The following is a 27637-nucleotide window of genomic DNA, read 5'->3' as shown; positions in this document are numbered from 1 at the left end:
GGAAGAGCTCACGGGTGCCCGGGCACGCGGCGGTGCCAGGATGCCACGGAGGACGGACAGACTGACTGCAGACTCACAGTCGCCGGGAGGAGATGCCGTGAGAACACGACCCGCGCGGGGCTCGGAACCGACTCACAGGCAGGAAGGCGATTCCATCAATACTGTGCTTTCCCTTCATTCAGCCTTATTTACGGGGCACCTGCTGTGAACCCGGGTGAGCCCTCACACACCTGCGTGGACACGGGGTGGAGCCGGGACAGGCCTAATGACACCGTGGAGGCAGGGGAGGAGGGCGCCGACGACGCCAGGCTGGACAGATGGACAAATCCGCCATGACCATCTGGCTGTCCTGACACAGAGGGACATGTCACCCCCTGAGCTTCCAGCCATCCTGTCCAGTGATGGATACGTCCTCCACCAAGCACTATCTGTCCCTCGAGCCAGAGTCCAGGCACCGTGATCATCTGGATCGAGGGTCCACGCTGGCCGTGGAAGCGCGCCCGAGGGCAGGAGCAGGGCCACGGGGGGAGAGCTGGCAAGCACCGAGAGCTTCAGCAGCGGCAAGGACACGGGGCTCTCACAGGAGCAGAGCTGGCGGAGACGGAGGCGGGACGGCCCAGCAGGAGGAAAGCACCGGCGGGAAGGAGGCTGGGCTCCACGGGGACACCTCGGGGCTCCGGCCGCCAACACCCGTGGACCAAGGTGGGGGCCATGGACGGCGCCTCTGGGGGCCTGGGGCTACCTGGGGCTCTGGAGCAAGGGACCCCGAGTACAGAGGAGGCTGAGCCAGAAGATCGGGGTGGACAGTGCCCTGCAAAGGAGTCTCAGCTTTTCCCTGTGCCTCTGGGAGCTCTCAGTGCTCATGATGCCAGGGCAGAAGGGGAGCTCTCGACTTCAGAGACTTCAGAGCCTGGGCTGGCGTGGGGACAGCGACACGGGGAACCCCAGAGAGAGGGGACACCTTGCAGCCTGGGCTGGCATGGGGACAGGGGGACACGGGGAGCCCCAGCACGGTGACGGTGACGACTCACAGTGGGCCGGCTGTCTCCCTGTGGGTGGCACCGCCTCCTGGATGTCCCCGTAGTCGGCTTCGAAGTCTATGGGGAGGAGCACAGCACTGCCCGTGACGTGCACAGGCCTCCCGAGGCGCCCATGGCCGCCCAGGCCTCGTGCAGGGTCCACCCACGGCTCGGCAGCGTCACCCCATTGCTGGGGCCGTGGAGGGGCAGGCGGCTGGGTGCCTGGCTCCCCGGGATGAGCCACCGTGGGTACAGGGCCGAAGCCAAGCTCTCGCTCCCCCCAGGCTCCCCTGTCCCTTCAGAGAGCCTCGTGCCCCTTCCCCTCAGCAGGACGGAGGTAGATACATCCCCGCGGCTGTCCTGTCCTGGGGGCTGGGGGTGCAGAGGCCCCCCACCCGCTGGCCTGAGGCCCGGGGCCCCTGGGGCGGGGACATCTGCCAGGCTGCTGCCCAAGGAAGGTGCACGTCGGTGACATCACGAGGGGACGGTGCTCCCCGACAAAGGGTCCCCTCTCCACTTGGGAGGCACAGAAATGGTTCGGGTGCAGCCTGGAAACTGGGGGGAAAGGGAAGGGCCGGGGCACCGGGACGGAGTGGGGGACAGGACGGCCCTGAGCCCGACACGGCCTCGCTGGGGAGAAGGGACCTGAGCACGAGCGTCCTGCAAGCTCAGCACTTACCAGAGGGGGACGGCGACGGGCTCCAGGGCGACCAAGTCCCAGGGGACCCCGCGAACCGGCGAGCCAGTCCAGGGAACGCGGCGTCGCCCGCATCAGGAAGCGGGTGCGTGTCGACGGGCCCCAAGGATGGTGTCCCCGGGAGTGACGGTCCTGGCTGCACCCGGGGCTGTGGTGACTGCTTCTGTGAGGACGCCGCACCCGTCCCACGGGGCTCCGGGCAGCTCGCCGCCGTGGACGGTGCGCTGGACGGCAGCTGCATGGAATCGGCCCCCAGGCCGGCAGCGCCCAGCAGCCCCACCGCCCTGCAAAAGGGACCTGGACCAGACGGGCACCAGGGTCAGACGTTGGGGTAGGAGCAGTACACGTGTCACCCTGCGGGCACTGGGCCCTGGGCCCCAGGGGCCTGAGCATCTGACTCTTCATTCTGTCTCGGGTCGCGATCCCAGGTCCTGGGATCGAGTCCCGTGTGGGGCCCCGTGCTCAGCGGGCGTTTGCTTCTCCCTCCCCCTCCCCCTGCTCACGTTTGCTCTCTCTCAAATGATTACATAGAAAATCTTTTTAAACAAACAAATAAAAAGAAACAAAACCGCGTACGGACGTCATCAGCATGCCACCTTCACACACGTGACCCCTACCTGGGAAGGACTCGTGCAGGAAGTGGCGGGGAGCTTGGTTCCCCGGGGGGAAGCAGGGAGGTAGGTGGAGGAGCAGAGCTAGTGTTCGCGTTGGTCCGCCTGCACCTGCCCTCCCCCACACACCTGGCGCAGGTTAGTCCTGCCTCCTCTAGACACGCTCACCTGTGCCCCCCCCCCCCCCGCCCCCCGTGTGGTCAATCTAAGCGGCGCTGCCTTGAGTTACGAGAAAGGATTTCTACGGGGTCGCTCCGGGACTCCTCGCTGCCGTCACAGCGAGACTGTCGGGCGATAGAGGGAGATACTCGCTGCTGTGCTGCAACCCGTGCGCCGGCTGTTTGCTCGTCAGCCCCTCCGCGTCCCCCCGACTTTGGTTCTGAAAAGCCCACAGGGCGTGGGAAGGGCCCTGCAGGAGGGGCGCCCGCGTGGTCACGCCCGCCGGAGGGCACGGCCGGAACATGGGTCTGGGCAAGTCCGCGTCTGCCCCGGGACCTGAGGCCTCTGCCTCCCCGGGTGGGCGAGGCCAAAGCGGCTGGGGCCGTACCGTCTGTTCGGGTCCCTTCCGTGGCATTGACCAGGAACAGGTCCCAGGAGTAAGACAGGCGGGGCCCCGCGGCACACACGTCGCACTCAGCACGCAGGGAAAGCTCTTCGTTCCAGTTGACAAGCGCGTCCTTGAAGCTGCCCCGGGAGATGCGGACAAACCTGCACCGCGCAGACCCCGGGTGGGGTGTTAGGGGCAGCCGGGGGGCTTCGGCCTCACTCTCCCGGGGGCGTGTGGCACCGGCAAGGCCGGCACGACGGAGCCTACGGGCTGACCGAGCCTGCACACACTCCCCCAGCACCGACCGCCTGGCGCCCCAGGCCGCGCACCCTGCCCGGGAGGCCGTGCGACCCCCCATGCTGCACAGAGCTCAGGCAGGGCCGGGCCGGCACCCTGACCCCCACCCTGGGCCGTGCACCCTGCCCGGGAGGCCGCGCGACCCCCCCCCCACGCTGCACAGAGCTCAGGCAGGGCCGGGCCGGCACCCTGACCCCCACCCAGGGCCATGCACACTGCCAGGGAGGCCGCGCGTCCCCCTCCCCACGCTGCACAGAGCTCAGGCAGGGCCAGGATGACACCCTGACCCCCCTCAGGCCACGCACCCCGCCCTCCCCACCCAGGGAGGCTGCCTTCCCTCACCCCTGCTCCCCTCACCTCGGACCCCCCCTGCCACCCGGAGCCTGACCTGGGTGCCCCCATTGCCAGGTGCATCCTTCATGCCCACGGCCCCGTCCACTCTCGGCCGCCTGCTGCCCCTACCCTACACGTGGTACCCCAGCTCCCTCAGGCCTGCGGGCCGAGCCTCCTCCCCTCCTCCAGGCCCTGCTGCCACCCAGGCTCTCGCCGTCCTGCGGGACATGATGCAGTGCCCTGGCCCCCAGGCCCGCTCCAGTGGGGTGTTTGCTTGTGGATGCGGGGCCCTCAGCAGGTCAGGGTGGGGGAGGCCCCCGAGTGGGTGCGTGGTGCCGGCATCTCCCACGTGAAGGCGCCGGTCCGCGCGGGTCTCAGACTGCAGCCCGTAGGTGCAGCTCCCGGCGCAGGAGGGGTGGGGGCGTGGGGAGAGCACGGCGCACAGGCTCCCCGGGGCTCAGGCTGGCCCGTCCCTGTGTGTGCGTCCGCCCCTAAGTGCTCACACGTCTCCCGCAGGGGTGCAGTCGGGCCAGGAGGGGCCCACCCGGCCCAGCCCGGGCCTCACAGCTGGCAGTGTCCACCCTCCTCCCTCACAACACAGTCCAGGAGGGTTTCAGAGTCAGCGCTTTGTCTCAGGGCCCTCAGGTGGCTGCCTCGGCTCAGGTCCAGGTCCCGGGGTCCGGGGATCGAGTCCCGATGGGCTCCCTGCTCAGCGGGGCGACCACTGCTCCCTCCGCCCCTGCCCCTCCCCCCATGCGTTCTCTTTCTCTCTCTCTCTCTCTCTCTCTCTCTCTCTCTAATACAAAAATAAAATATTGACAATTAGTACATTTGGTATCTTGCAAGGAGCAGAATTACATAGTGCTTTGTATTTTTTAGAACAAAAGTGTCTTATTTATTACATATGATCTTCCGATTTACGGCCCGAGGTTTGTGACCCTGTACGTCCCTTCACCTTCTGTCTCTAATTTTTTTTTTAAGTAGGTCCCATACCCAACGTGGGGCTTGAACTCAGGACGGTGAGATCAGGAGTCATAGCCTGTACCGACCGCGCCAGTGGGCGCCCTGATTCCCCCAGTTTGACTACACGTCAGGACTCCTGAGAAAGGCAGGTGGCCTGGCCTGTGTGGACCGTGGGCAGGTGCCCCATCTTGTCCACCTTATTTTTCATGGCCTCAGGCCTGAGCTCCTGGGGGGCATCTCCTTCAGAGCGGTCTGAGCTCGGTGCCACAGCTCACGTCCTCTCCCTAGCGTCGGTCCTGCCAGCACAGCTAATTTGCTTCCTCCTCCAGGAAGCCTCCCAGGACCCACCCAGTTCTGCACACTTTTAACCACGGGCTGTCTTCACGTCGAGGTGGTTACTGCCCAGGTCCCTCGCAGGTCCGTGTACGGAAGCGGCCTGCCCGTCTGGGCCCGTCCAGGTGACCTGCGTGCCCCCGGCCCGCTCCCTGATGACCCAGGCCCCCGGGGGTGACGGGAGCAGCTGCGGCTCATGCATCCGGGGTCTGGCCTCCTCGTTGCAGACCCAGCTGCCGATGGAGCGCTTCCCTACCCTTGCGCCCTGTGCTGCCTCGACGTCACACGTGGCCCAGCCCCGTGATGCCCGCAAGGCCCTGAGGCGAGGCCCCGGGTGCCTCAGCCCCGAGCCCCAGCACAGGCCTCTGCCTCGGGGCAGCTGCTGGGCTGGAGGGGCGCCTCCTCCTACGTCAGCAGTAGCCTGTACGCGCGTCCCCAGGCCCCAGCCCTCGTCAGTCGGGCCCCTTGGCCCTCAGCACAGGGGTCCTGTGTGGCCCCAGGTCCCGGCGACCCCCCATCACCCCCGGGCCCAGCACACAGGGGGCACGGGGCACACAGTACCTGAGTGCTGTGTCGGGGCGCGGGGACAGGAACACCTGCGCCTCTGAAGAGTTCCGGCCGGCGCTGGACACGGTCAGCGTCACGAGAAACTGGTCGTAGCTGTTGCTGAGAGAGCTGGCAGGAAAAGAAAGGGAGGGGGCCCCGGCACGCAGGCTGTGCGGAGAGGAGGCGGTGAAGCAGGGCTCCCCGGGGGCGCCGGCCGCGGTGCACGTCCAGTGGTACCTGTGGGAGAAGCTGCCGTGGGGCGACCGCGCCGGCTCACTAAACGGGCTTCCCTGGGCCCGGGAGCAGGGGGGGGGGGGGGGGGGGGAGGCCCTCGGGGGGAGCGCTCCTCCTCCTCCAGGCCTGGTGGGCGTGGTCCCCGCACCCAGGGAGCAGACGCACGCTGGACTCCAGCTCGTGGGCACCACGCGGGGCTCACACGGGGGGGCACAGAGTGAACAAGAAGCATGTCTCCTGAGGCCGGGCACCGGACGTACCCAGAACACAAGCATGTGATTGGGGAGCCCAGTGGCCGCCTCTCGCCTCCACCAAAGCCCACACTTGGGACGCAGCAAACGTCCCCGCTCACGGGGTGAAGAGACAAAGTGACTCTTCTAGCTGTTCAGGAATAGTCGTGGAGGACCCACGCTGTGCCAGCCACAGCCCTGCCCTCCTGGAGTGGATTGCAGCAGGGACAGAGCACTGACGGTGCCTGCAGCGAGTGAGTGAATATGGGATGTCACAGGCAGAAGGAGCTATGGACAAACCGCAGACTCAACACGGGACCGTCATCCCTGTGGATGAGGTCATTGGAAGCCTCCCTGGGCACACGATGTCTGACGGAGGAGATGGGTGGTGACAGTTCAGGGGCAAACTGAGGCAAGATGCAGAAGGCGACCCCACTGCCAAGGCACCAAGGGAGAAGCATAGCTGGGCGTCTGAGGGCAGGCGGGAACCGCAGGGCAGGGTGAGGACTCGGGGCGCAGGTGATGGTGGACGCTGAGGCACGGAGCCTCTGTGCTCTTGCTGAGAGCCACAGGGTTGGAGCAGAGCTTGACAAGACTCCGTCCACCTGCTCTGTGAGGCATGGTCTGTTGATGGTCACAGGGAACATGGGGGCTGGGGAGGAGACCCCTGAAAGGAGCCCAAGATGCCACTCGGCCCGGATGGGGCCAGTGAGTTTTCCCAACAGACTGGCCAGGAAGCGGGAGAGAAAAAGAGAACTGCTTAAGGTTTTTGGCCTGAAAGACTGGAAGGATGCCTCCGTCGGCAGAGATGGAAAGGCCGCAGAGGGACCAGGCCAGGAGATGGCAGGACACCCAACCTGAAGGCCAAGAGCCGTCTGGACAAAGGATGCATGCTCCAGGTGACCGGCACATGGATGGTGTCCATGGAGGATGCGTTTTCTAGGTCATGGGCATTGGGTGGCATCCGTGGAGGATGCGTGTTCCAGGTCATGCGAACCCCTTCCGCCCTGTGAGGACCAGCGAGGAACCAGGTCCTCCCCAGACACCAAAGCAAGGAATACCAGAAGAGCCTACTTGCTGAGCACTGAATGCCCTATAAGATGGGGAAACCTAACGCCCAGGATGACGGCAGGGGAAGGGGGCTGTCTCAGGCAGGGACACCTGGTGCTCCTATAGCAGAACCCATCGGGAGCCCCCGAGCCCCTTCCGCCCTGTGAGGACCAGCTGGGAACCAGGTCCTCCCCAGACACCAAAGCGGCCGGCACGTCCATCTGGCCTTCCGGCCTCACGTCCACACAGAGAAGTGTCCACTGTTTACAAGCTCACAGGCTGTGGGGTTTGTTAGGCAGCCTGCACAGACGGAGACGATATTTAAGCTTCATTTTTCAAAATGTGCCATAAATGCCAACTTCCAATGCTGCTCCGGGTTTCCTCCTGCCCCTCCCCCACGCTCCCCACGCGAGGGTCCTGAGTGAGACGTTAGCTCAACAGATAAAGGCAGAGGTCCCAATAGGGTGCAGATGATGCCAGCGGGATTCTACAGCCACCCGTGCCGGCGTTCTGAGCCCTGGCTGGGAGGGGGCCACGGGCGAGCAGAAAGGCTGCCTCCACCTCACCAGCGGTCCCACGGCCTTCCCGCGCTCACCTGAGGGTGGCCCCGGGGTTGTCTGGGTCGTAGGACTGGGAGCCACTGAGGATGACGGTGACTGAGGGGGACCTGGAGATGAACAGTTGCGTGCCCTCGGAGATGACGCTGACGGGGGCCCTGGCCCGCACCTCCACCCCGACGCTGTAGTTGCTGTGCACGACGCTGCCATCCACCTGAACCTGCAACGTGACGACAAGGGGGCGTCACTCGGGGCCCGGGCAGCATGCTCGCTGGAGCCAGACCGCCCTCTACCGCTGGAAGGACATTGGGGTGCCCACCGGCTCTGAGTGGAATGTGAGACTCTTGAACTTGGGGCATGAGTTCACGCCCCACCTTGGGTGCAGAGATGACTTAGATAAATCAAGTTTTTAAAAAATAAGACAAAATTGGAAGGAAGCTGGTGAGTGTAAACGTGCCACCGGGTCCCGCAGCAGCTCCAGAGCGGCCCAGGTACCGGGACCCAGCACGTCACCTGTGTCAGAGGAACAGCCAGCTGTGCCCCGAGTAGAGCCACGGTGGCCGGAGTGCAGGAGGGCAGGGGCGAGTGGGCACAGCTCCCGCCTCCGTGACTCAGCTCCCCATCATCTGCACACGGTCCTGAGCCGAGCCTGCCCTACGACGGGAAGCCTGTCCACGGTCTTGGCTGGCAGAGCTGGCTTGCCCTAAATTGCATTCCTAGGGTGGCTGCGTGAGCATTCAACTCCCGGTTTCCGCTCAGCTCACGATCTCAGGGTCATGAGATCCAGCCGCGTTTGGGGCTCCGCGCTCAGCGCAAAGTCCGCTGGAGATGCTTCCTACCTCTCCCACCCTCCCACCCTCTCATTCTCTCAAATAAATGTATAAGTAAATAAATAAAATCTTAAAAAATCAACCTACACTTGTGGCCTCCACGTGATGGTCTTGAAGCAACATAAATGAACTTCAAGACACATACTTGGAACCTCGGGAATCCTGGAACGTTCGATAAACAGGACGTCCCAAAGGGCTCTTTGAGGACTTTGACGCAATTTGGAAACCAAAGCAAATGAGAGCATGACACTTGCTGCTCGCTTCGTGGGCTGCGCCTGGTCCTCAGTCTCCTTCAGAGGCGCTGCGGCTCCCTGCTGGTGGCTCCCCTAGGGCGACCTGGCGGCCATCGAGCCCCCTGGGATCACACTCCCATGTCTGCCGGCTCAGCCAGGCCCGCCCAAGGAGTGTTGCACTGTCCCAGGATGGGGACGTGCAGGTGCGGGAGCTGCCCATCAGCATGGTGGGATGGCGGGACCTCTGACGGTGCGACCCCCGAGCCATGCGACGAGCAGCTCAGATTCGAACGAAAGCACCTCAAAGCACCTCATCGAGGCAGGACCTGGAGGGAGACGTGGCCGGAGCCTGCTCCCCGGCGACGAAGTGGCCCATGAGTAAGTGTGCCAGGCAACGGGGGCCCTTGAGCGTGGTGGCTTCACCCCTCCCTTAAGCCGTCCCTCGTGGGCAGGAGTGGTGCCGTGACCCTGCCGGCCGGAGCCTGGGGAAAGGACGTCTCGCAGCCCCGGACACACCAGCCCACGGTGCTTGGTCCCCTCAGCATTGCAGTGCCCGTCACCGCGCATCTTACACAGCTGTGCACTTGCTCAGAGCCACGGAGGGAGAGGGGACCTCGCGGGCACGCTGTCCTGTCCCCTCCTCTCTTTGCCAGGTCGTCATTGTGTCCTTACACAGTAGGAACCAGGTCCTGCACAATAACCCCCCACTAACCTCCAACAGTATGTGTGGTCTGCATAGTCTCGGGCCGGAGAACCACCATAGACACCTGGCCTCTCAGGAGCGGGACAGCCACCCAGCGCGGGATTATGCCTGCACCTCATTCCTGCCCCCCTAGGGACACCTGGAGTCAGGCTGGGAGGGCGGCCTGAGGGTCTGCTCTGGGCCCCGGCAGCCCAGCTGCAATCTACCCTCCTCCCCCACTGCCCTGCCCTCCTGCTCAGGGACCCCAGCACAATCCCCTAGCCCCCCACATCCACCTGAACTCCCTCCACCATTTCCAACATGGCCCACTAAGCACTGAAGCCCGACCCCTTCATTTCTGCCTTCCCCTAGTCTTCAGAAGAAACCCACACTCTTGTGCTCAGACCCATATTCCGTTGCCCACCCTCTCAGAGCCCAAGAGCTTCCATGGGGCCATCCACAGCCTGGGCCACCCCGGGTCCTCTCCTGACCTGGCTCACAGCCCACCCCGGGCTCCCTGTCTCATGTTCTCCCTCCCCCAGGAGCTGTCAAGCTCCGGGGGGCTAAGGCTACATAGTCCTCCCTGCATCCTTATCTCCCTGGAGCAGAGCCAGGCGCAGACAGCCTCTTGTCACCAGGAAAACAGGGAGTGGCCTTGCTCCGCTCCACGCGCTCAGCCTCAGAACTTCCTTTGAATTTCCCAGGTCATTTTTTACAAGCAGTCAGCAGGGCAGGTGGCTAAGGCCAAGTCCACCTACGTCCACCCACGCTGCCACTGCAGAGCCCACGTGGCAGGGGGTTCCGGACGCCCCCTCCAGCCTCTGCTCCCTGCCTGCTTTGCCAGCCTGCACCCCGGGCACGAGCCCCAGTGTCTGCCTGCGAACAGACTCTGTTCCATGAAGCGGACTCTCCTAGAAGGGATCATGACACATTTTCACCATTTTTCCAGCCACAATACACCAAGTGCCAACAGCGGCCCTGTCACCAGGGTGCCCTCATGACCTCAGTTCTCCGACAACATCCCCTCCCTTTCCAGGCAGAAGCTCTGTGATGACACAGCTATTCCCCTGACATCCCGGGACTACTTCAGAGACACCATCAAAGCGGATGCACAGGAGGCTTTTGTTAGAAGAACAAGATTTTCACAATTACTTTGCCCGGGTTCAGACATGAAATTTGCTCTCTCAGGGGAACTGAAGCATTTCTCAGGAGCCCAGCCACACTTGTGTAACCCTCTTTGTCTTGGATAGAGCAGGCTGGGGAGACAGGGGCTGAGCTCTTGCTCTGAGGCTGGCGGGAAGCCTGTGAGCCGGTCACGCACCCTGGCGAGAGCGGTGTAGTTCCCAAGCTCCAGGAAGTAGCCGGGGACAGTGATGGTCTGCCTGCGTGTGCTGACACCAGGGGGCAGGGGCACTGGCCACCCCTCGGAGGTCTGGATGGTCCAGGTGTAGGAGAGGCCTTGGGAGATGTCACAGAGGATCGCAGACTCGAACGTGACGCCCAGAGTCACAGGCTGAGACCTCCACACCTGCGGGTTAAGGAGAAAGAGATCTCGAAACGTCCATTATGTCTAACGCCGCAGAGAAGCACCAACGCTTACTCTCAGCAGGGTACGCAAATTATACACATTTGCACCATCACAGGTGGGATCCTTACAGTTGTAATATAAAGCACGGAAACAAATGTATGTCATTTCTACAGACAAAAGTTAACAAGTTGATATAAAAACAAGAAGAATAAGTGACTATTTATACTTAAATGATCATGAGAAAAAATCCTAAGCATAACGTTAATGGGAAAATACAAAAGGAGAGAGTTAAGAGATTTGATTCCGATAAAAAATAACTTGAACGTCAAAACTCATTTTAGGGGTGCCTGGGTGGCTCACGGGTTGAGGGCTGAGTGACTGAATCAAATTCTTGATTTTGGCTCAGACCATGAGACCGAGCCCCACATCAAGCCCCACTCAGCGGGGGAGTCTGCCGGAGAGTCTCCCCCTCTGCCCCTCCTCTGCTCGTGTTCTCGTCTCCCTCCCTAAAAAAATAAATCTTTTTTTTTTCTTTTTTAAAAAATCATTTCAAAAAGCAATCAACAGAGAAAAAAGAAAAGCATTTGCAAAATACATGACAGTTAATTTTGTTTAAAGTCAGTAAGACATTTTCAACATCTCCAATAGAAAAATGGGCAAAGACATACGTGGGCAAATCACAAAATGAAATTTACACTTACATTTCATTGTAGGCTTTTGGCTATGAAATTACATAAATGTTGTATATATTCAAAAATCAAGTCAAAATGCAAAAACAAAGCAAAAAGAAACCAAAAATTTATTTGCTAACCGGGAACCCAAACGAAGGAATGCAACCATATTTCAAGGAAGCAAGAGAGAAAAGAGAAATGTTTCAAGTTACTTCAATGTACAGCGTCTTGAGGATATATTCTAAGGGCCAAAGAACGAACCACAGATAAATCTGAAAACTCACAAAGAGGTTTCACTTCTGATATTGTTACTTTGAAAACATTTCCCATATATATTAGGAAAAGTGCTAATAATTAAAGATGTTGATGTTATAGACGCAGAGCTTTTAATAGGAGAGAATTCAAGCATAAAATGTCTCAAAAACATGTAAATTCTGCATACGTAATGTTTCTGGATGGGAAACAGCAGGTGAAATCATGGCCTACTTTATGCTGAATGTGTGACTCCCTGCCATGTGCTCTACGGAGCTGGCACACGATGACGCCCCAGGAACACCGAGCACCCCCTGCACCAGATTTCCACCCCCCGTCACCCTATGCGAAAGCCTGGGGCTCCGTCGAGAGATGCCACTTCCAGGCGAAGGCAGCTGCCCGTGGGCACGGCAGGAGCTTTCCAAGACCAGTCGGGGAGGCAGAAGGCCCGAGCCCAGAGCGAACCCGACGGGCCCCAGACAGGCCACCCCGAGCCTTTCACAGACCATGTCTGCAATGACGGAAGAGCTAACACGACGTCGATCACGCGGAGAATCAGCGGCCCCTGCCCCCGTCCTCCCACGAAGCCCCCACAGCTCAGCTGTCACCATCAGAAGAGGCCGGTGCTCACCCTCCCTCTCCGAAGGCTGAGAATTAAGGGAAAGATTCCAGCGCTATTTTCTCGCTTTTTTGAACTAACAATATTTTAGGGAAATTACAGATCTAGCTGATGAAGAAAAGCTTTTTTTTCCCCTATTCTCTCTCTATTTTTTTTAAATAAGAAATCTTTGTGCATCCCACATCAAACAATTGCATTAAGAAATTCTGGAGACAGAGCAGTGGGATAATGAGCTAGGGTTAGGTTACCTTTAGAGATCACTGCCGGAGCACCTGGGGGCTCAACAGTTGAGCATCTGCCTTCCACTCAGCTCAGGGCATGACCCTGGGGTCCTGAGATCGAGTCTCGCATCGGGCTCCCCGCAGGGAGCCTGCTTCTCCCCTGCCTGTGTCTCTGCCTCTTTTTTTTCTCCAGGAACAGGATGGAGGGTGGAGGATGGAGGAGGACTGAGGGCTGCGGGATGGAGGGAGGAGGACTGAGGGCCCAGGGATGAGGGCTGAGGGCGGAGGAGGGCTGAGGGCTGAGGGGTCAGGGTGGAAGGTGGAGGGTGGAGGATGGAGGAGGGAGGAGGGAGGAGGTGCGGAAGGGATGAGTGTGGAGGGTGGAGGGTAGAGGGTGGAGGATGGAGGATGGAGGATGACCGAGGGCCCAGGGGTAAGGGATGAAGGTGGAGGTGGGATGAGGTTGGAGGGGGGGATGAGGAATGACCATGGAGGATGAAGGAGGGCTGAGGGATGAAGGGTGAGGGTGGAAGGTGGAGGGTGGAGGATGGAGGGTGGAGGATGGAGGAGGACTGAGGGCTGCGGGATGGAGGGAGGAGGACTGAGGGCCCAGGGATGAGAGAGGAGGGTGCAGGAGGGATGAGGAACGAGGGTGGAGGGTGGAGGATGGAGGAGGGCAGAGGGATGAGGGAGGAGGGTGCAGAAGGGATGAGGGTGGAGGGTGGAGGGTGGAGGATGGAAGAGGGCTGAGGCCCAGGGGTGAGGGATAAGGGTGGAGGAGGGATGAGGACCAAGGGATGAAGACTTTGCCCCACTGGCAGGACCCCCCTCGGGGTAGACAGTGAGCACACAAGCTCCCCTGCAGGACTTGTTAATGAAAAACTCCCACAAAAGTGGAGAAAAGGGTAAACTTCTAGGAGGAGTTGGGAAGTGGGATTTTAAGAAATACGCGATTCCTTCTAGGTGGGAATCGACCTTTGGCCTTCCTGCCGTGTGAGACACAGGAGTGCGCTCTTGCTGCATTTTAGGTGATTCTCTCTTTTCCTTTATCCTTTTAGAAAATGTGTCCAAGAAAAACAAAATAAAGAAAAAAATGGACTCATCGGTGTTGTTTCCTTTGCTTCAAATGTGAAAAACCCCTAAGTACCTCTTTTTAGACCAGAACCCGGGTCGCACAGCCAGTACCGTGTGGACCTGGGGCTGCGGATGCCTCCCTGGACCAGGCTCATGGAGGAGAAGCCCCGAGCCCTGGGTGCACCCACGGTCAGGATTTAGGCCCAGACCCCTGTCGCCCTGGCTCTGGCCGCTTCCAGTCTCCACACTGGGGTCCCCCGGAACGCTTTGTCCCTCTCCCCGACTCAGCCCACCGCCCATGCAGAATGCCGACCACGTGGGTGCGTGCTGGCCTAGCGGCGCCTGCGTCTCGCCCATGGGTGGCCGTCACGTCCCGCAGGACCCACGTGCCAGGACCACCAGGGCCTTGCCCTAGGGACGCTCTGTGTGTCCCCCCGGTCTCCACGCCCGACCCCACACCCCGGTCAGAGGCCCAGCAGGTGTCTCTGGGGCCGGAGAGCCACAGAACTCACGGGCGAATGCAGCAGCGCCTCGGGCCGTGGGTTGCCTGTGTCACTGGGCATTTCGGCCCCAGGGAGGGAAATCCGCTCCAACCCGGAGGCTCGAAGGAACAGAAGAAGCAGAAAGCTGCCCGGTGCTTCCTAAGCCCTGGTAAGCGCTTGGGAAGGAGCGACCGTGTCCCTGGGTGTTGACATCACGTGAATCCAAACATCCCTTTCTCCTGAAAATGCTCACATTTTCGCGCAGCCATGCCTTAGTGATTGATTGATTTGGGAGACAGAATCCCCACTGCCCAGGGAGCCCCACGTGGAGCTCAAACCCAGGACCCTGAGAAGGCAGGCTCAACTGACTGAGCCCCACAGACACCCCTGCACAAGCAACCTCTCCAAGCCCCTGAGAGCAGGCACACGGGGGCCAGGATGGGCCCTCCCTCGGCCGAGGCACCAGGCCCCAGAAGCCCCGAGACGCGCCCTCCACGTCCGCTGCAGCAGCTCCAGGTGCCAGAGCTCCTCTCCGCCCCCGGTTCCCCATGCCGCGATGACCACCAGGCCTGGCCCTACCTGCACCTTCCCCGGCCCCATGTTCTTCACGGGGGGTGGCTGGCACGGCTCCCGCACGACAAACAGCTGCTTTGCCAGGGAGACAGCACTGACGTCGTTGAAGGCTCGGACCTGGACGGTGAACTGTCCTTCCCTGGAAGGGCCACAGCCACGGGAGTGAACACATGCGGCCTGGCAGATGTCTGCCGCTCCCTCTTCCTCCAGAACACCCTCCACCCGCGTGAGGACAGGACTCGACGGACTGACAGCGCATCCGTGAGGACAAATGTCCACGTGGGCCACCTGCCGTGCAGGGCGGGGGGAGCCAGGTGCCCGGCTCCCAGACCGACGTCACCCGCTGACGGAGAAGTAGCCGTTCGCGTGGGGACCCCCGGCAGCCACGGCCTGGCCCCTCTACGTGCCATGGGCTGACCTCCATGCGATGGGCACCGCGGGCCCCCGACCGGGATGTCTGGGCACGGTATTCCTACCCAGCTCCCCGACCCACAGGGCCGGAGCCCCCTGCCTTCGCGGTGTCAGTATGGAACACTGCTCGGGGTCCTGCTCGGGGTGCCGGGGGTCGGGGAGCCTGGGGAGCTAGACAACAGGTAGGGCGCGGGGCAGAAGCACACTGCCAGGAGCCTGGGCCGGGTGCCCATCGGGTGGGCCCACCTGGGCACTGTTGCCCACTCCTTTGCTATCTGAACACCCACCTCCAGAGGAGAAGGCACCGGTACATCGAGAGCTAGCGACGCGGCCCTTCGGGTATGTCCTTGCGCACGGCAAGGCCAGGGGCTCTTGAGGAAGTCCTGCCCGGAGGAAGGACTGCCACCTGTCCCTGCTGCTGCTGGCGCCCCAGCGTCGTGCCAGCCGAGGCTCAGCTCCACCCGGAGGCCTCCCTGGCCTGAGCACCTGGGCACCCGTGCCAGGGCGAGCCCTGCAGCGCACACCCCTGGCCTCCCTTGGGCACGCCTGCCTCCCCCCAGTGGTCCCGCTATGCCGGGGCGTCCATAATGCTCCAGTCCTTCTCCAAACAGGAGGCGCTCACTCATGCTGGACACTCTCGGGAGGATGGTGAGCCCCTGGTGGTCCTACCTCTTGTCTCCCCGCCCTACCCGTGCATCTGGCACTGAGGGGGTCAGTTTTCCTTCCTGCCATGCCCGGGCCCCAGGCCGTGAGCTCCTGGAGAGCAGGGGGTTCATCTGAGTCTTCCCAGTATCCATCAACTGCATGTGCTGCTAGGTGGGCTGTGCAGAGCTGGGGCTCACGTCTCCAGCACCACCCGCAGGGCTGCACCTGCACCTGCGCCTGCACCTGCGCCTGCACCTGCGCCTGCACAGCTCACCTTTGGTAGGTGTGATGGGCAGAGCTGCCCCCCGGGCCCACGGTGCCATCCCCAAAGTCCCACAGGAAAGCCACGTTGGTGCCAAAGTTGAGTCTGCACGTGAAGGTGACGCTGGCATTCAGCAGAGCTGAGAGGGGAGACACCAGCCGGTTGGCGACGATTCTCCTCTGCGTCCTGATGCGGCGGGGCTCCGAGGCCACCCTGCCCAGCCTGCTGGCCGCCTGCACCGTCACGCTGTACCTGCAGTGAGAACCATGGACAGGGCCGGGGGGTGACAAGAGCGGGTCAGAGAGGTCAGAGGTAGGGAGCGGCCCTCTCACCCCAGAGAAGGGCAGGGGGTGCCTTTCGTCCACAGAAAAGGGCCTCCCCGACCCCGTGGTTCCCGCTTACCGGGACAGGTGGCAGGGACGCTGGGCCCGCCCCTGTCATCGTGTCAGTCACTGGCAGAGCAGCAGGGTCAGCACTGTGACCCCTGCTTGGATGGGGATTGATTTAGGTGGAGGGGGTTGGATCTGAACCCAGGACCGCTTGGTTCCAAAGCCCCAGGCCCGCCCCTAGTTCAGGCAGAGGGACCTCCTCGTCCTATAACATTGAATGTGAGTCCCCCCCACTCGCCAAAGCGCTCCAGAGATCATCCTAGGGCAGCCGGGGGACCAACACATGACTAGGCCGCCAGCCCGTCACCACCCTCGTTCACTCACCACTGGGGGATGCTGAGTCTTCTCTTAATGCTCCTGGATGTTGTCCTCAGGGCTGGACCTTCTCCAAAGGACCACACGAACTCCAAGGGGGCCGTTTCCTCCGTGACAGCCAGGAAAGTGATGTCGATGTCAGTGGCAAACATGGTTCCGTTTGTGTAGACAGAGACGGCTGTGAGAGCAGGGGAGGCACAGAGCTTTGGCGCGGAGGGCGGGGGCCGTCCAGGGACGCAGCATCCTCACCTCCCATGCCCTGGGGCCGGGAGCGGGATCCCCAGCCTGCCCACCCGCACGTACGGCTGCGATGACAGCCCAGCTGGGTGGTTCTGGCTGCAGACCAAAGGCCACCAAAGCCACAGCTCATCAAGTGACAGGGCCAATGCACAAGCATCCCCGTGACTTCTCCTTGAAAGGCCATGGGACAGGCCCGGGGGCTTGCAGAGGGGTCCTGCTCCTGGACCCACCCCATGCCTTCAGGTCGGAGGCGCCACGCGTGTGGCTTCTAGAAAGCCCTAGAACGACCTGCAGGTGAACACAGGGCTGCTTCAAGGGCAAATATGAATCTCAGCAGAGCGAGTCACAGATTCCGGGGCGTGCCGGGGCCCCCGTGACCTCGACGGACCCAGCAGTGCAGGGTCAGAGTGGAGACGTACGCTGCATCCGATACTGGACAGTCACGCTGGGCCAAGCCTGGCCACCGGCCACACAGCTCTGACATGTGAAGGACACGTTACACGGGGGACCGGCTGCAAAGTGATGTGTGACAACGGTGCCTGAACAGAAGACAGAACGAAACCTGTGCAAGGGCCCTGCAGTCGCTCCTTCGTCTCTCGCGGCGGGTGACCAGTGTCTCCCATCCGTTGCGTTCCCTCTCTGAACCCCAAGGTCCTGCTGGGTCCCCGAGGGCTGTCGTGCAGGGAAGATTCCCAACAGCTCACCCATCTTTATGGGGAAAGGAGGCGGATCTCCTCTTTTTTTTTTTTTTCCCAAGTACTGCTGTTCTGTGCACTTTCTCCATTTATAGCGAGAAAATGCTCATTTATAACAGTGATAAGAGTCAGTGGGTGTTTCGTTCATTGGTGCTTTGGAATTTCTGCAAAATAAGTATCCCATGCCTCAGTGATGTCATCCCACTAAGAGAACCTGAAGCTTCATCGTGGCTGTGACGCGGCAGTGACCGCGGACGGAAGCTTGTGTTTGATTTGCACGGGACTCCCTGCTTTCCTGCCTGTGCCTGAGCTTCCGCCTCCCACTCCCGGCACAGAACCCAAGGCTAAAATACCCTCCCAGCCGTGCTTTCTGACTTCTCGGACAGGAGGCTCCGGGAGACCGACTGCCTGCGAAGTGTGCGTCAGTGCGTGGAACGAGCTGCGTGGGAGCCTCCGGACACGGCCCCCAGCGCCTTCCCCTCTCCCAGTCCTGGGAAGTGAAGCCCGTAACCCTGTCCCTCAGACCAAGCACTCGGGTGCTCCTTCCTTCCACCGCTGCGGATATCCAGCTGGGGTTCTCCGTCAGCCCCGCCGGCCCCCGAGGCGGGTTCCTCTCTACGATGCTGAGCACAAGGGGGGCCCCTCATGGTTGCTGTGGGGCCTGATGCAGTGATGCGTGAGCGGAGCCCCCAGCGCCCCGTGAGTGCTCCTCCATCCCCGGTGCCCGCCAGCTGAGCTGCGCTCTGTGCTTGGTCTGGACCCAGTCCCCAGGGTCCCCCTTAGAACTTCCTCATCCTGCAGCCACACCCCCCGAATCCCCCGGGCCCTGGCCACGCCCAGGAGAGGCCACCCCAGCTCCTGCTCTTCAGATGCACACCCGAGGCCCTTGCTAGGCGGCCAATCCCAGGACCAGGATGTCACACGACTTCACCCTCACATGCCCCTCAGGGCACAGGACCAGGCAATGATCGTGTCCCGGATGAGGCAGGTAGGCGAGCGCGCATCTGAGCTGAGAATCGCTACGGCCTGGACGCTCACCGCCAGCAGGCCGGTGTGGGCCCTCAGACTCCGGATGGGTCGCTTACTTTTCTGATCCGCGTGGGAGCCAGCAAAGACCAGAAGCTCATCCCTGCGGATGCTGCTAGAATTCATGAACACTGACATGGTCGCGGGGCCCATCTCCACGTAATAAGGCCCGAGCTCCCTTCCGGGTCCACAAAGGTCGTTGTAAATAAGTGCCTTGAGCACATAGACTCCTTCTGGAAAAGGAAGCAAGAATGGCCGGGTGGTGAGCCGTTACCAGCGGGAGGACGATGATGGGTGAGGCTGCTGGGAACCGACACGGCGGAGGTGGCCCTGTCTCGCGGGGGGCCACTCTGTGGGCCGGGGCCAGGCACATGACGCTGGCAGGGTGCAGCATCTCTGTGATGCTCCACGGTCCCGAGCGTCTGATAATTCTTGTTCACAAAGGGCGCCGCGTTCTGACATTGCCCTGGGCCCGAGGGGATGCAGTCGTGCACACTCACGAGGCTGGAACACACCCTGGCCGTGCCGCAGCGAGGCGGACTGCCGTGGCTGTGACCATCACAACACGCATGCGACACGCGCACACAACGCCCTTCTATGACGTGGGGGGTGCCACGAGGGGTGGGGTGAGCCGGCTGGCAGGAGCGAGGGAGGCCCCAGCTCGCGAAACACACCACGCTTAGGACGGGAAGTTCAGTACCAAGTCATAACCCACGAAGGACACCACCCACGGGAAAAGATCTCTGGGATTTCATGTGAAAGAATCAGGAGCTTCCATGACACAAGACCACAGGGCAGAAATGCAAGAAAGGAGGACGACATTGCAAAGAGAATCACAGGAAGCAGAAGCGACAGAGCAGGACAGGAGGCGTTTGGAGCCGAAGCGAGGGGCGTGAGCAGATGAAATGAGCGGACTCGAGACACAAAGGCCCCCAGCGCGTGCGTGGCCTGTCTCCCAGAGAGAGAGTGGAAATGCCAGCAAGGACGCGTATTTCAAGACATAATTAAAAAAAAACAAATCTTTGCTGAAATGAAGGAAGACGAACCGTGTCTCCCTACTGGAAAGGCGCACCGCGGGCCGGAGAGAGTGGACTCGGGGCCACCAGCACTGAGGCTCAGGCCCGGAAAGCTACGGGATCCCAAGTATAATCACTTTGAGCCACACAAAAGCATCAAGTCAGCTCTAAGGAGGAAAAGGGAAGCGACCGCAGGGCCCCCCAGCAGGGACGTGTGGAGGATCGCGCGGACGGCTCCCGAAGCACGGAGGACTCCGCCGTGCACCTGCACTCGGTCCACACGTCAGAGGTGGGTGAGAGCCGTGCAAGGTGCACCAGGGCCGCACTAGAGCGGAGCAGCTCCGCTCCTCGAGACGGGAACACGCGACCACGGCCAGAAGCTGTCGTTGAAGGACAGCACCTCTGAGAACCGTGAGAAGTGACGATCTTATTCCCTGCATCTTCCTGATGCATTTGTTACAAAAGACCATCTGGTAACGACTGCCCCAAACACAGGAAGGCTCTTGGCACTCACCCCACACGCTAGCGGGTGGCCTGACTAGTCACGGCACGGACACGCGTCACCCAGGGAAACAGGGACTGGGAGCAGCACACGGCGGGATGCTCAGGTTACGCATCCGGGGAGCGCGTGTGGGAAGCACAGGCACGAGGACGCGGACGGCCAGGATCAGCCCCGACAACAGCGCGGGGAACAGGGAGCAGGGAGCCTGACAAGGGACTTGATCCCGGGACCCCAGGACCCTGACCTGAGCTGAAGGCAGATACTTCACTCACTGAGCCCCCAGGTGCCCCAAACACCGGTTCTTTAACTAAACCAATGAAAAAAGTGGAGAAAGCACATCATTAGTCAGCTCTAAGCCCAATGTGGGGCTTGACTCAGGACCCCATGGTCAAGAACCACGTGCTCCACTGAATAAACCAGCGAGGTGCCCCATGTCTCCGGATATTAAAAAAAAAAAAAAAAATCCTGGGACACGTGGAGTGTGAGTGCCTGGCTCTTGATGTCAGCTCCGGTCGTGGCCTCAGGGTCCTGGAGTCGAGCCTGTCACAGAGTCTCTCCCTCTGTCCCTCCCCCTGCTCATGCTCCCTCTCTGTCTCTTTCAAATCAATTAGGTAAGAAAGTCAGTCCTGATAAAAGGGGAAAGATGAGAAGTTCCTCAACATCCGGCAAGTTCTATCAACCTCAAAGCTGGTACCAACTGCAGTGGGCGCCACTGAAGTGTCTCAAGACGAAGCCGCCGCCGACCATGGTCAGCCGCAGCCCCGCTGAGCAGGGACACAAGGAAAGGACAGTGGCAGGTGGGGGCTTGGTGACGGCGTGTCCCGATCCGTGGCGCTGAGGGCCGCCGTGCACCTGGAGGGCAGGCTCGGCCGCCAGGACCCCGTGTGTGGACGCGGGCGGCGGCGGGGAGCGGGGCCGGGTGCTGCCCTCGGCTGGGATCCTGCTCGTAGGGCGCACGGGGCATCGCGGAGGTAGAAGCGGCGTCGCCCGAGGTAGGAGTCGCACCTTTGAGAACGAACCACGCTCAAAACATGATGTAAAACAATGAACGGAAAGCCGTGAGCTGTGGCTGGAGAGCAGGGAAGGGTCCGGATTCGCCCCCGCCCCCGCCCCCGCCGGCGGCCCTGGGCCCGGGGCCTTGTCCAAGCAAGTGGCTCCAGCACCGAGATGCCCGGACTAAGACGTTTGGCGCCACTTGGCCGGAACGCAAGCGTTGGACATTTCATGCAAGTGACGAAGCGTGCAAGGTGCGTGCGTGCGATTCTCAGCGGAGATCAAGCCCTCCCTGTGGCGGAGTCACGTGGCTCCGCAGGCGCGTGGCCTCAGCACACCCCCTGCCCCCCGGACTGGGGGTGCACCCCAGGGCCCCTGGTGGGAGTGAGCGAGGAAGGGCATATGGGGAGCGGTGCGGCGCAGGCTCCTGAGACATCTCAACCCGGCAGGCGCCGCGGGGTTGCGGGGGGTCTCCTGCCCGCCCCAGGGTGGCCGGCGCTCCCTCTGGGGTCTGCCTCCCTGCGCCCCGCACCCGTGTTCTGATCCTCCCCGCTGAGCCCCCTACCTTTCCTGAACTGGTGGTAGGCGGTGACTGCGATTCCCCGGGACACATTGTAGATCGTCACCTGGACCCCGGAGCTGTCCCCGAAATCCACCCGTAGACACAGAGCTGCCTTGGGAGATGCCCGGACCCGGAAGCCCAGACTCAGAGGGGCCCAAGCGTCCGTGTCGGGGAAGCCATGGTCGGCGGCATCCAGCGCATCAGGAGGACTGTGCATGGACACGGCTCCGGGGTGACAGCGAGTGGGGGGACGAGGCCAGGATGCTGAGCCACCGTGGCCGAGGGAGCTGTGGGGAGAGGCAGGACAGCTTCAGGGAGTACAGGGGTGCGGCCCGCAGGGGCGGAGGCAGGAGGGGGGCCACCCGCCCCAAAAGCAAGCGTGGCAGGACTTGATGGCGGGGCTACTCTCCCTGGTGCCCAACGTGGGGTCCCGGGGCCCGTGGCGCCAGCATCATGTGGGCACTGGCGCCAAGTGCAAGGCAGGCCAGGAGCCCACGGGGACACTGACGGCCGCCAACATCTCAGAGCCACTGCTCTGGCCCTTAGTCCCAGCAGCCGCGGAAGCCCCTGCCTCGTCGCTGAAGTGAGGCCCACACGTGTGTCCCTCGGATGTTTCTGAGGAAACGCTCAACACGGATGGCGCCACTTCCCACAGCTGGGGTGGCGGCTGCCAGCTCGCAGGACGTCTTGGGTGATCATCGTTTGCCTCGGTGGCTGGGCCCGTAAACCAGGGCAGACAGCCCGCCAAGTGCAGAGAGAAAACTCTGACAACGTGGAAATGTCGAGGTGCCAGTGCCCACGTCCTCGCTCCCTGTGGTGTCCCTGCCCTGCCGTGCACCCCGCGCGCCTGCCAGGAACACGCAGTCATCACAGCTCCACGCTGGGCGGCTGGAGGACCGATCCGAGACACAAAGCACCCGCAGTAGCGTGGGCTCCGGTGGGAAGCAGTGGCCGGCTGCGCAGTCGGGCTCCCAGGGGCCTAGGCACTGGCCACACACACAACCACCACGAGTGACGTGGCCAGCTCACCAGCCGTGGCTCCGGGATCGGGGTGCAGGGTGGAAGCCGGCCTCCCCGCCACCCTCACCCTACCTTCTGGGCAAGGTGGGAGGATGTGCAGTCGGAGAGCTGGTCGGGGCGGACACAGCCGGCCTCACGGGGACCCCCGGGGACGCAGCGGTCGAGGCGACGTCAGTCCCTGGAAGCACGTCTGAGGCCACATCATCTGCAGATGGGCAGGAGGGGATCCGCACCCTCAGGCGGCAGGGCCCTGCCGGGGGACAGCTGCGCTGCAATTCAAGAAGTGGAGGAGGGGTTGCGACAGGGCCGAGGCCAGGGTCGGCACTGGTTTCTGCACCGTCAGGAAGCCCTGGGGCCCAGCGGGGCTGAGGCTCCCTCCTCCGGGGCTGCAGGTGCAGGGGGCCTGTGCGCTGCAGATGGGCTGTGGGGGCGCCAAGGGAGATCAGCAGCCAGCACCAGGAGCTTGGGGGCCGCTGTCGTCCCCCGATCACACTGCTCCCCGGCTCAGCTGCTCTGCATGAGCACGTTTACAGGGTCAGCTACACACCAGAGCGCCCAGCCGGGCTGTGGTGCTCCTGCAGACGTCAACGATGCGGTGTCCTTGGTCCTTTACGGAGGCCCCGAGTCATGGCCTGCTCTCGGGCCGCCCAAGCAGCGTCCTGGGAACGGGCCTCAGCCATGGGCTCCAGGGCCACCTGACCCCAGTGGCGCTCTGGCCACGCTCACCTGTGCCGGGCGGGCACCCACCTGGAGAAGGCCACAGGGCACACTGCTCCCTGGCCCGACCGCACATTTCCGTGGGCGACAGGGGTCCGGGCCACTGCTGTTCCAGAAGCTCGTGATTGTGACGGAAGGTCCCCAGGATTCTCTGAAGATGAAGGGGGAAAGGCGCAGGACAGGGGGGCTGGTGGCACTCGCGGCTCACGTGGCCCGTGGGCCCAGGACTGCCTCCCCAGACGGCACTCCTGAGCGCACCCCGGCCCAAGCGGGTCCCCGGAGGCCCGTATGCAGGGGCTCCGAGGGGGCTCACTGACATACCTGTCGGTGTGGTCGCCCGGGTCCGAAGCGGCCTGCGACCTCCTGCTGGCGGCACTTAGTGGTGCTCTGCTGGTGGCTTTCACAATGTCCTGCGAGTGGGACAAACAGTGCTAGTTTGAGAGCTGCTCACAAAACCCCAGTACATTTGGGAAAGTAAGACTGTTTCATTCACAGGATGGCAGCTGGCCCCGCTGGGCCGCAGAGCTCCGGCACCAGATAAAGCAGGCTAGCCTCCCGTCCCCACGGGGCCACGTCCTTGGGGCCACGGGGGGCAAGCTGGAGGGCAGGGGGTGGGTGGGAGGCAGGGAGGTCAGTCAGGGTCTTCCGACCTGGGCCTTTGCATGTCCCTCTGAAGGGCGCAGGGGTGTGGGCACCAGAGGGCACAGCCTGGCCACTGTTTTGGAAGCACCGGCCTGGCTGCCACACTGGAAGCATCTGCAGGAGACTAGGATCCCAAAGTGGATACTCTGAACTGGCTCTCAATTCAGACACTGGATTGGCTCTACCGACTCGAGCAGCTCTGTTTCCAGCACTGCCGTGGCCACGGAGCAGCCCCGGTACCCCTGAGGGAACCCGCACAGAGGCAGGGCTCCGTAGGACGTTTCTGTCCAGCCGAACACCACACGTCTCCCTTGATTTATGACGGGGCTGTGTCCAGATGGACCCATCGTAAGTCAAAAATACTGTTAAGTGGCAAATGCATTTGACACTCCCAACCTCCCGAACGTCAGAACTCAGCTTGGCCTGCCTCAAATGTGCGCAGGGCACTTCCAGGAGCCTACGCCGGGCAAAACCCTCACATACGAAGCCTATTTTAAACTAAAGTGCTGACTCCCTCCTGTAACGGATTGGATGCTGTGCAGACAGGAGGAAACGGAGTAGCTGTGTGGGCACAGAAGGGCCGTCGGGGCATCGGCTGCGGACACTTGCGACCGCGAACCTGCCTGGGAGCTGCTACCCAGCACCCGCGAGAGGATGAACTGCACGTTGCCAGCAATGGGAAGGGATCTCCATTCAAAGCTCCAAGTACGTTTTCTACTGAACGTGTATTATTTTCATGACATCGTCGAAAAGTTGTAAGATGAGCGATCGTCAAGTCAGGACTGTCTGTGCAAGACCGTGCTGCTCCTAAGTGTGCTGGACAGAGTGGGGAAAGGAAGGATGAGCTCAGGGATTCAAGGGTCTCTGTCGGCCCCACGGAGTGCCCTACCTCCTGGAGCCGCGGGGCAGGGCCTGCGAACCAGGGGACAATGCCAAGGGCCTGGGTGGGTGCAGGCAGGGCGCCTGGAGGGGACCCGACCTTGAGGCCGTCACCCACCTCGGCTGTGCCCTACAGCTGTGGCTTCCGCGACAAAATCCAGCCCCTGAGACAAACAGGAGGGAGCAGCTGGCAGTGGAGGTGGAGGGTGCGTCACAACTCTCCGGGGCGGCCACCGCCTCGTCCCACATGCACAAGCCCCCAGCGCCCCCAACAGTGCTCCCCTATGTGTGTGTGCCTTAAAGGAGCCAGCACCCTCGGGTGGAGGAGGGTCCATGCGTTAGCTGGTGCTCGACATCCGTTTCAGCGTCAGTGGTTTCAGCCAATGATGAACAAGGGCCCATCCCCTCTGGGGGACCCACTCATGGGCACTCGTGGGACTGCCCACGTGCACCCCCCTCCTGCTCTGAGGGCCGGGCTAGGCGCTCACCCCCCAGAGGAAGGCGCCTCGAGGGCCTGAAAAGGCTGCAGAGCAGGCCGACAGACGCCTGGCCCCGCTGCCCTCCACTGCCCCCATCCCCTCTGGAGGATAGGAAACCCGCGCTAAGGCAGCCCCTCTCCTGAGCCCTGGCAGGTGCTGTGAGCCGTGAGCACCCAGAGGCAATGGGACGGGGGCAGGGATGAAGCCCCGGGCCCTGTCCCCAAGGATCCCCCGCAACCACCAGCCCCGGGGCCTCCCTCCCATGAGCACTCCTGTCGCGGAGACCGCTCACCCCGCACACCCCACTGCTCCTTCCTCACCTCTGCCCTCTGCCCACCACCACGCACATTCCATTCCGCCCTCTATCAGCGCCCTGCAGCTTCACGTCTTGCCCATAAAGCCCTGCAGCTTCACGTCTTGCCCATAAAGCCTCCCCCAAGCTCCCCGGCACCTGGGTTGGCACCTGGGTCGGCATCGCTGCTCCCGGGAGGCGGCCTACCCTCCCCGCCAGGCCTCACGGCCCAGGCACCCAGCTGGGGCAGGGAGTGCTCACCTTCAACCAGCAGGACTGAGGACAAGCAGGAGCCCAGGACACGTGTATCCCACGGGCTGGGGGGGCAAGGCCAGGCCCACGGATGCCCAGCGAGCGTCGGCAATGCTAGGGTCACAGGGACGCTAGTGCCGGGCGTCCTAGCATCCAGCCGGGGGGGCAGCTCTCAAGCACCCTCCAGATGGAGAATTCAGGAGAACCCCACCCGCTGTCCTCGGGTCCTCCCACAGCAGCTGATGCCGCTGCCGAAAAGAAACCACAGCCGACCCAGGAAAATGCAGCTGCAGCTAAGGAAATTTGGGAAGCGATATTCTAGAAACGTGGTCAACTTGCTGAAGATACGTCATTCGAGCAAGTACCGACAGACCACAGAGTAATCCAGCAGGTGCAGCTCTGAACGCTGCCCGCCTCTGAGCAGCGTGAGATGCGCAGGAACGTCCGGTGCGTGGCAGGGCGGCCTCCTACCGTGGCTCGCCCGAGAAGGCCCGGCTGCCCGTCTCTCCCCAGAGCGTGGGTCTCGGCGATCATTCACCCGCCACGCTCTCCACCGGACCCGAAGGGTTTTCTGGGGGGGACTAGGGCTGGGGACACAATGACCTGTTCAAACGGCCGTGCTGATGCTGAGCCCGAGACAGCGAAGAACAACAGGGAAGCAGATGGGGAGGCCTCCGGCTGCTGGGGCTGGCCTGCAAGACGGGACCACGTGGGGGGCGATGGCCACCCTCCTCCCGTGACCCCAGGGCCGCCCGCACCTGCGCCCCCAAGGCTGCGGGAGGCAGTGCTGACTACCTGACAGACGTTACTAAAAGCCCCAAATATTTTACCTGGCAGTCACAAAAACTTAATTCCCATCGGGGAACAGTTTTTCAGAGAACGGGGCCTCCTGAGAACAGAAAGCGCCAAGCTAGCTCTTATGTTCTGAGCCGAGACAGTGGGTGCCTTCCCCTCCTCAAAGACCCGGGATTCACCAGGGGTCGGGGCAGGGTGAGGACACGGCTCAGCCCCCCAGCGCGTCCCGTCCTGTCACTCTAAACTCAAGATCTCCAGGTCTGTTTGCCGAAAATCACCCCCAATCTGCCAGCTGAACTATAGGAGTGCGTTTTATGATCTTAACCACCCCTAAGATTCACTTGGGGTAAGGAGCTGTACTTACTCATTTGTGTTTGTTCTAGGAAAACCAATTTGGTTATCAACTTTTTATGTAACATTTAATCTACCAACTGTGATCTTTTATGGCTCCCAGACCCAACTCTGGAATGGGGGGGTGGGATCCTCCCTGCAACATCAAGCAATGCTTTTTTTTTTTTTTTTTTTAATTTTTGTTTTAACACCAAGCAATTCTCAGATACCAGCAAGAATTCAACTGACTTCTGGCACCTTCTGCCCAAGGCAGCGTCAGACCCCGCAGGTGACGGCCTTGGGTCCCCCCACACTTCAGGCCCTAGCCGTGAGCCCCAGGCTGTTCCCTCTGCTTCTGACCTACCTACCACTACAGACGGCAGGTTCCAACACTCTCCTCCTTAGGAGGAAGCCCACAGCCACCTTCACCTGGAAGGGATGTGATAAAGGATGCGAGTCTAGGGCCAGACGGGAGGGAGCGGCGCCTGGAGCTCCCACGCCCCACGGGGCCCACCGACCCCAGTCTGCACGTGAGCACCTGCCCCGGGAGCTCTGTGATCCCAGGTCAGTTCCCCTGGCAACCGGCGCCCCCA

The 27637-nt window shown here is 61.9% G+C and overlaps 1 protein-coding gene across 1 annotated transcript in view; it reads right to left on the bottom strand.

Moving 5' to 3' along the window:
* LOC140617942 (polycystin-1-like protein 1) overlaps positions 1–27586 on the bottom strand; it is a 79744-nt gene extending 52158 nt beyond the window's left edge. Inside the window, exons 1-18 of the mRNA XM_072799775.1 lie at positions 27563–27586; positions 27413–27473; positions 26523–26611; positions 23697–23785; positions 23406–23526; positions 22731–22927; positions 21642–21925; positions 18625–18798; positions 17264–17383; positions 16614–16782; positions 15913–16152; positions 14589–14721; positions 10484–10690; positions 7456–7637; positions 5362–5583; positions 2875–3035; positions 1699–2013; positions 1032–1097 (exon numbers count right to left, since the gene is read on the bottom strand). Coding sequence (XP_072655876.1) covers positions 1032–1097; positions 1699–2013; positions 2875–3035; positions 5362–5583; positions 7456–7637; positions 10484–10690; positions 14589–14721; positions 15913–16152; positions 16614–16782; positions 17264–17383; positions 18625–18798; positions 21642–21855 — 2203 coding nt within the window. The 5' untranslated portion in view covers positions 21856–21925; positions 22731–22927; positions 23406–23526; ... (2 more) ...; positions 27413–27473; positions 27563–27586. The remainder of the gene's footprint in view (positions 1–1031; positions 1098–1698; positions 2014–2874; positions 3036–5361; positions 5584–7455; positions 7638–10483; positions 10691–14588; positions 14722–15912; positions 16153–16613; positions 16783–17263; positions 17384–18624; positions 18799–21641; positions 21926–22730; positions 22928–23405; positions 23527–23696; positions 23786–26522; positions 26612–27412; positions 27474–27562) is intronic.
* Positions 27587–27637: the final 51 nt, after the last annotated feature.

This window comes from Canis lupus, chromosome 26 (genome assembly GCF_048164855.1).
Source record: "Canis lupus baileyi chromosome 26, mCanLup2.hap1, whole genome shotgun sequence".
In the NCBI taxonomy this organism is placed as follows: domain Eukaryota; kingdom Metazoa; phylum Chordata; class Mammalia; order Carnivora; family Canidae; genus Canis; species Canis lupus.
This window is presented reverse-complemented; position numbering and strand designations above follow the sequence as displayed.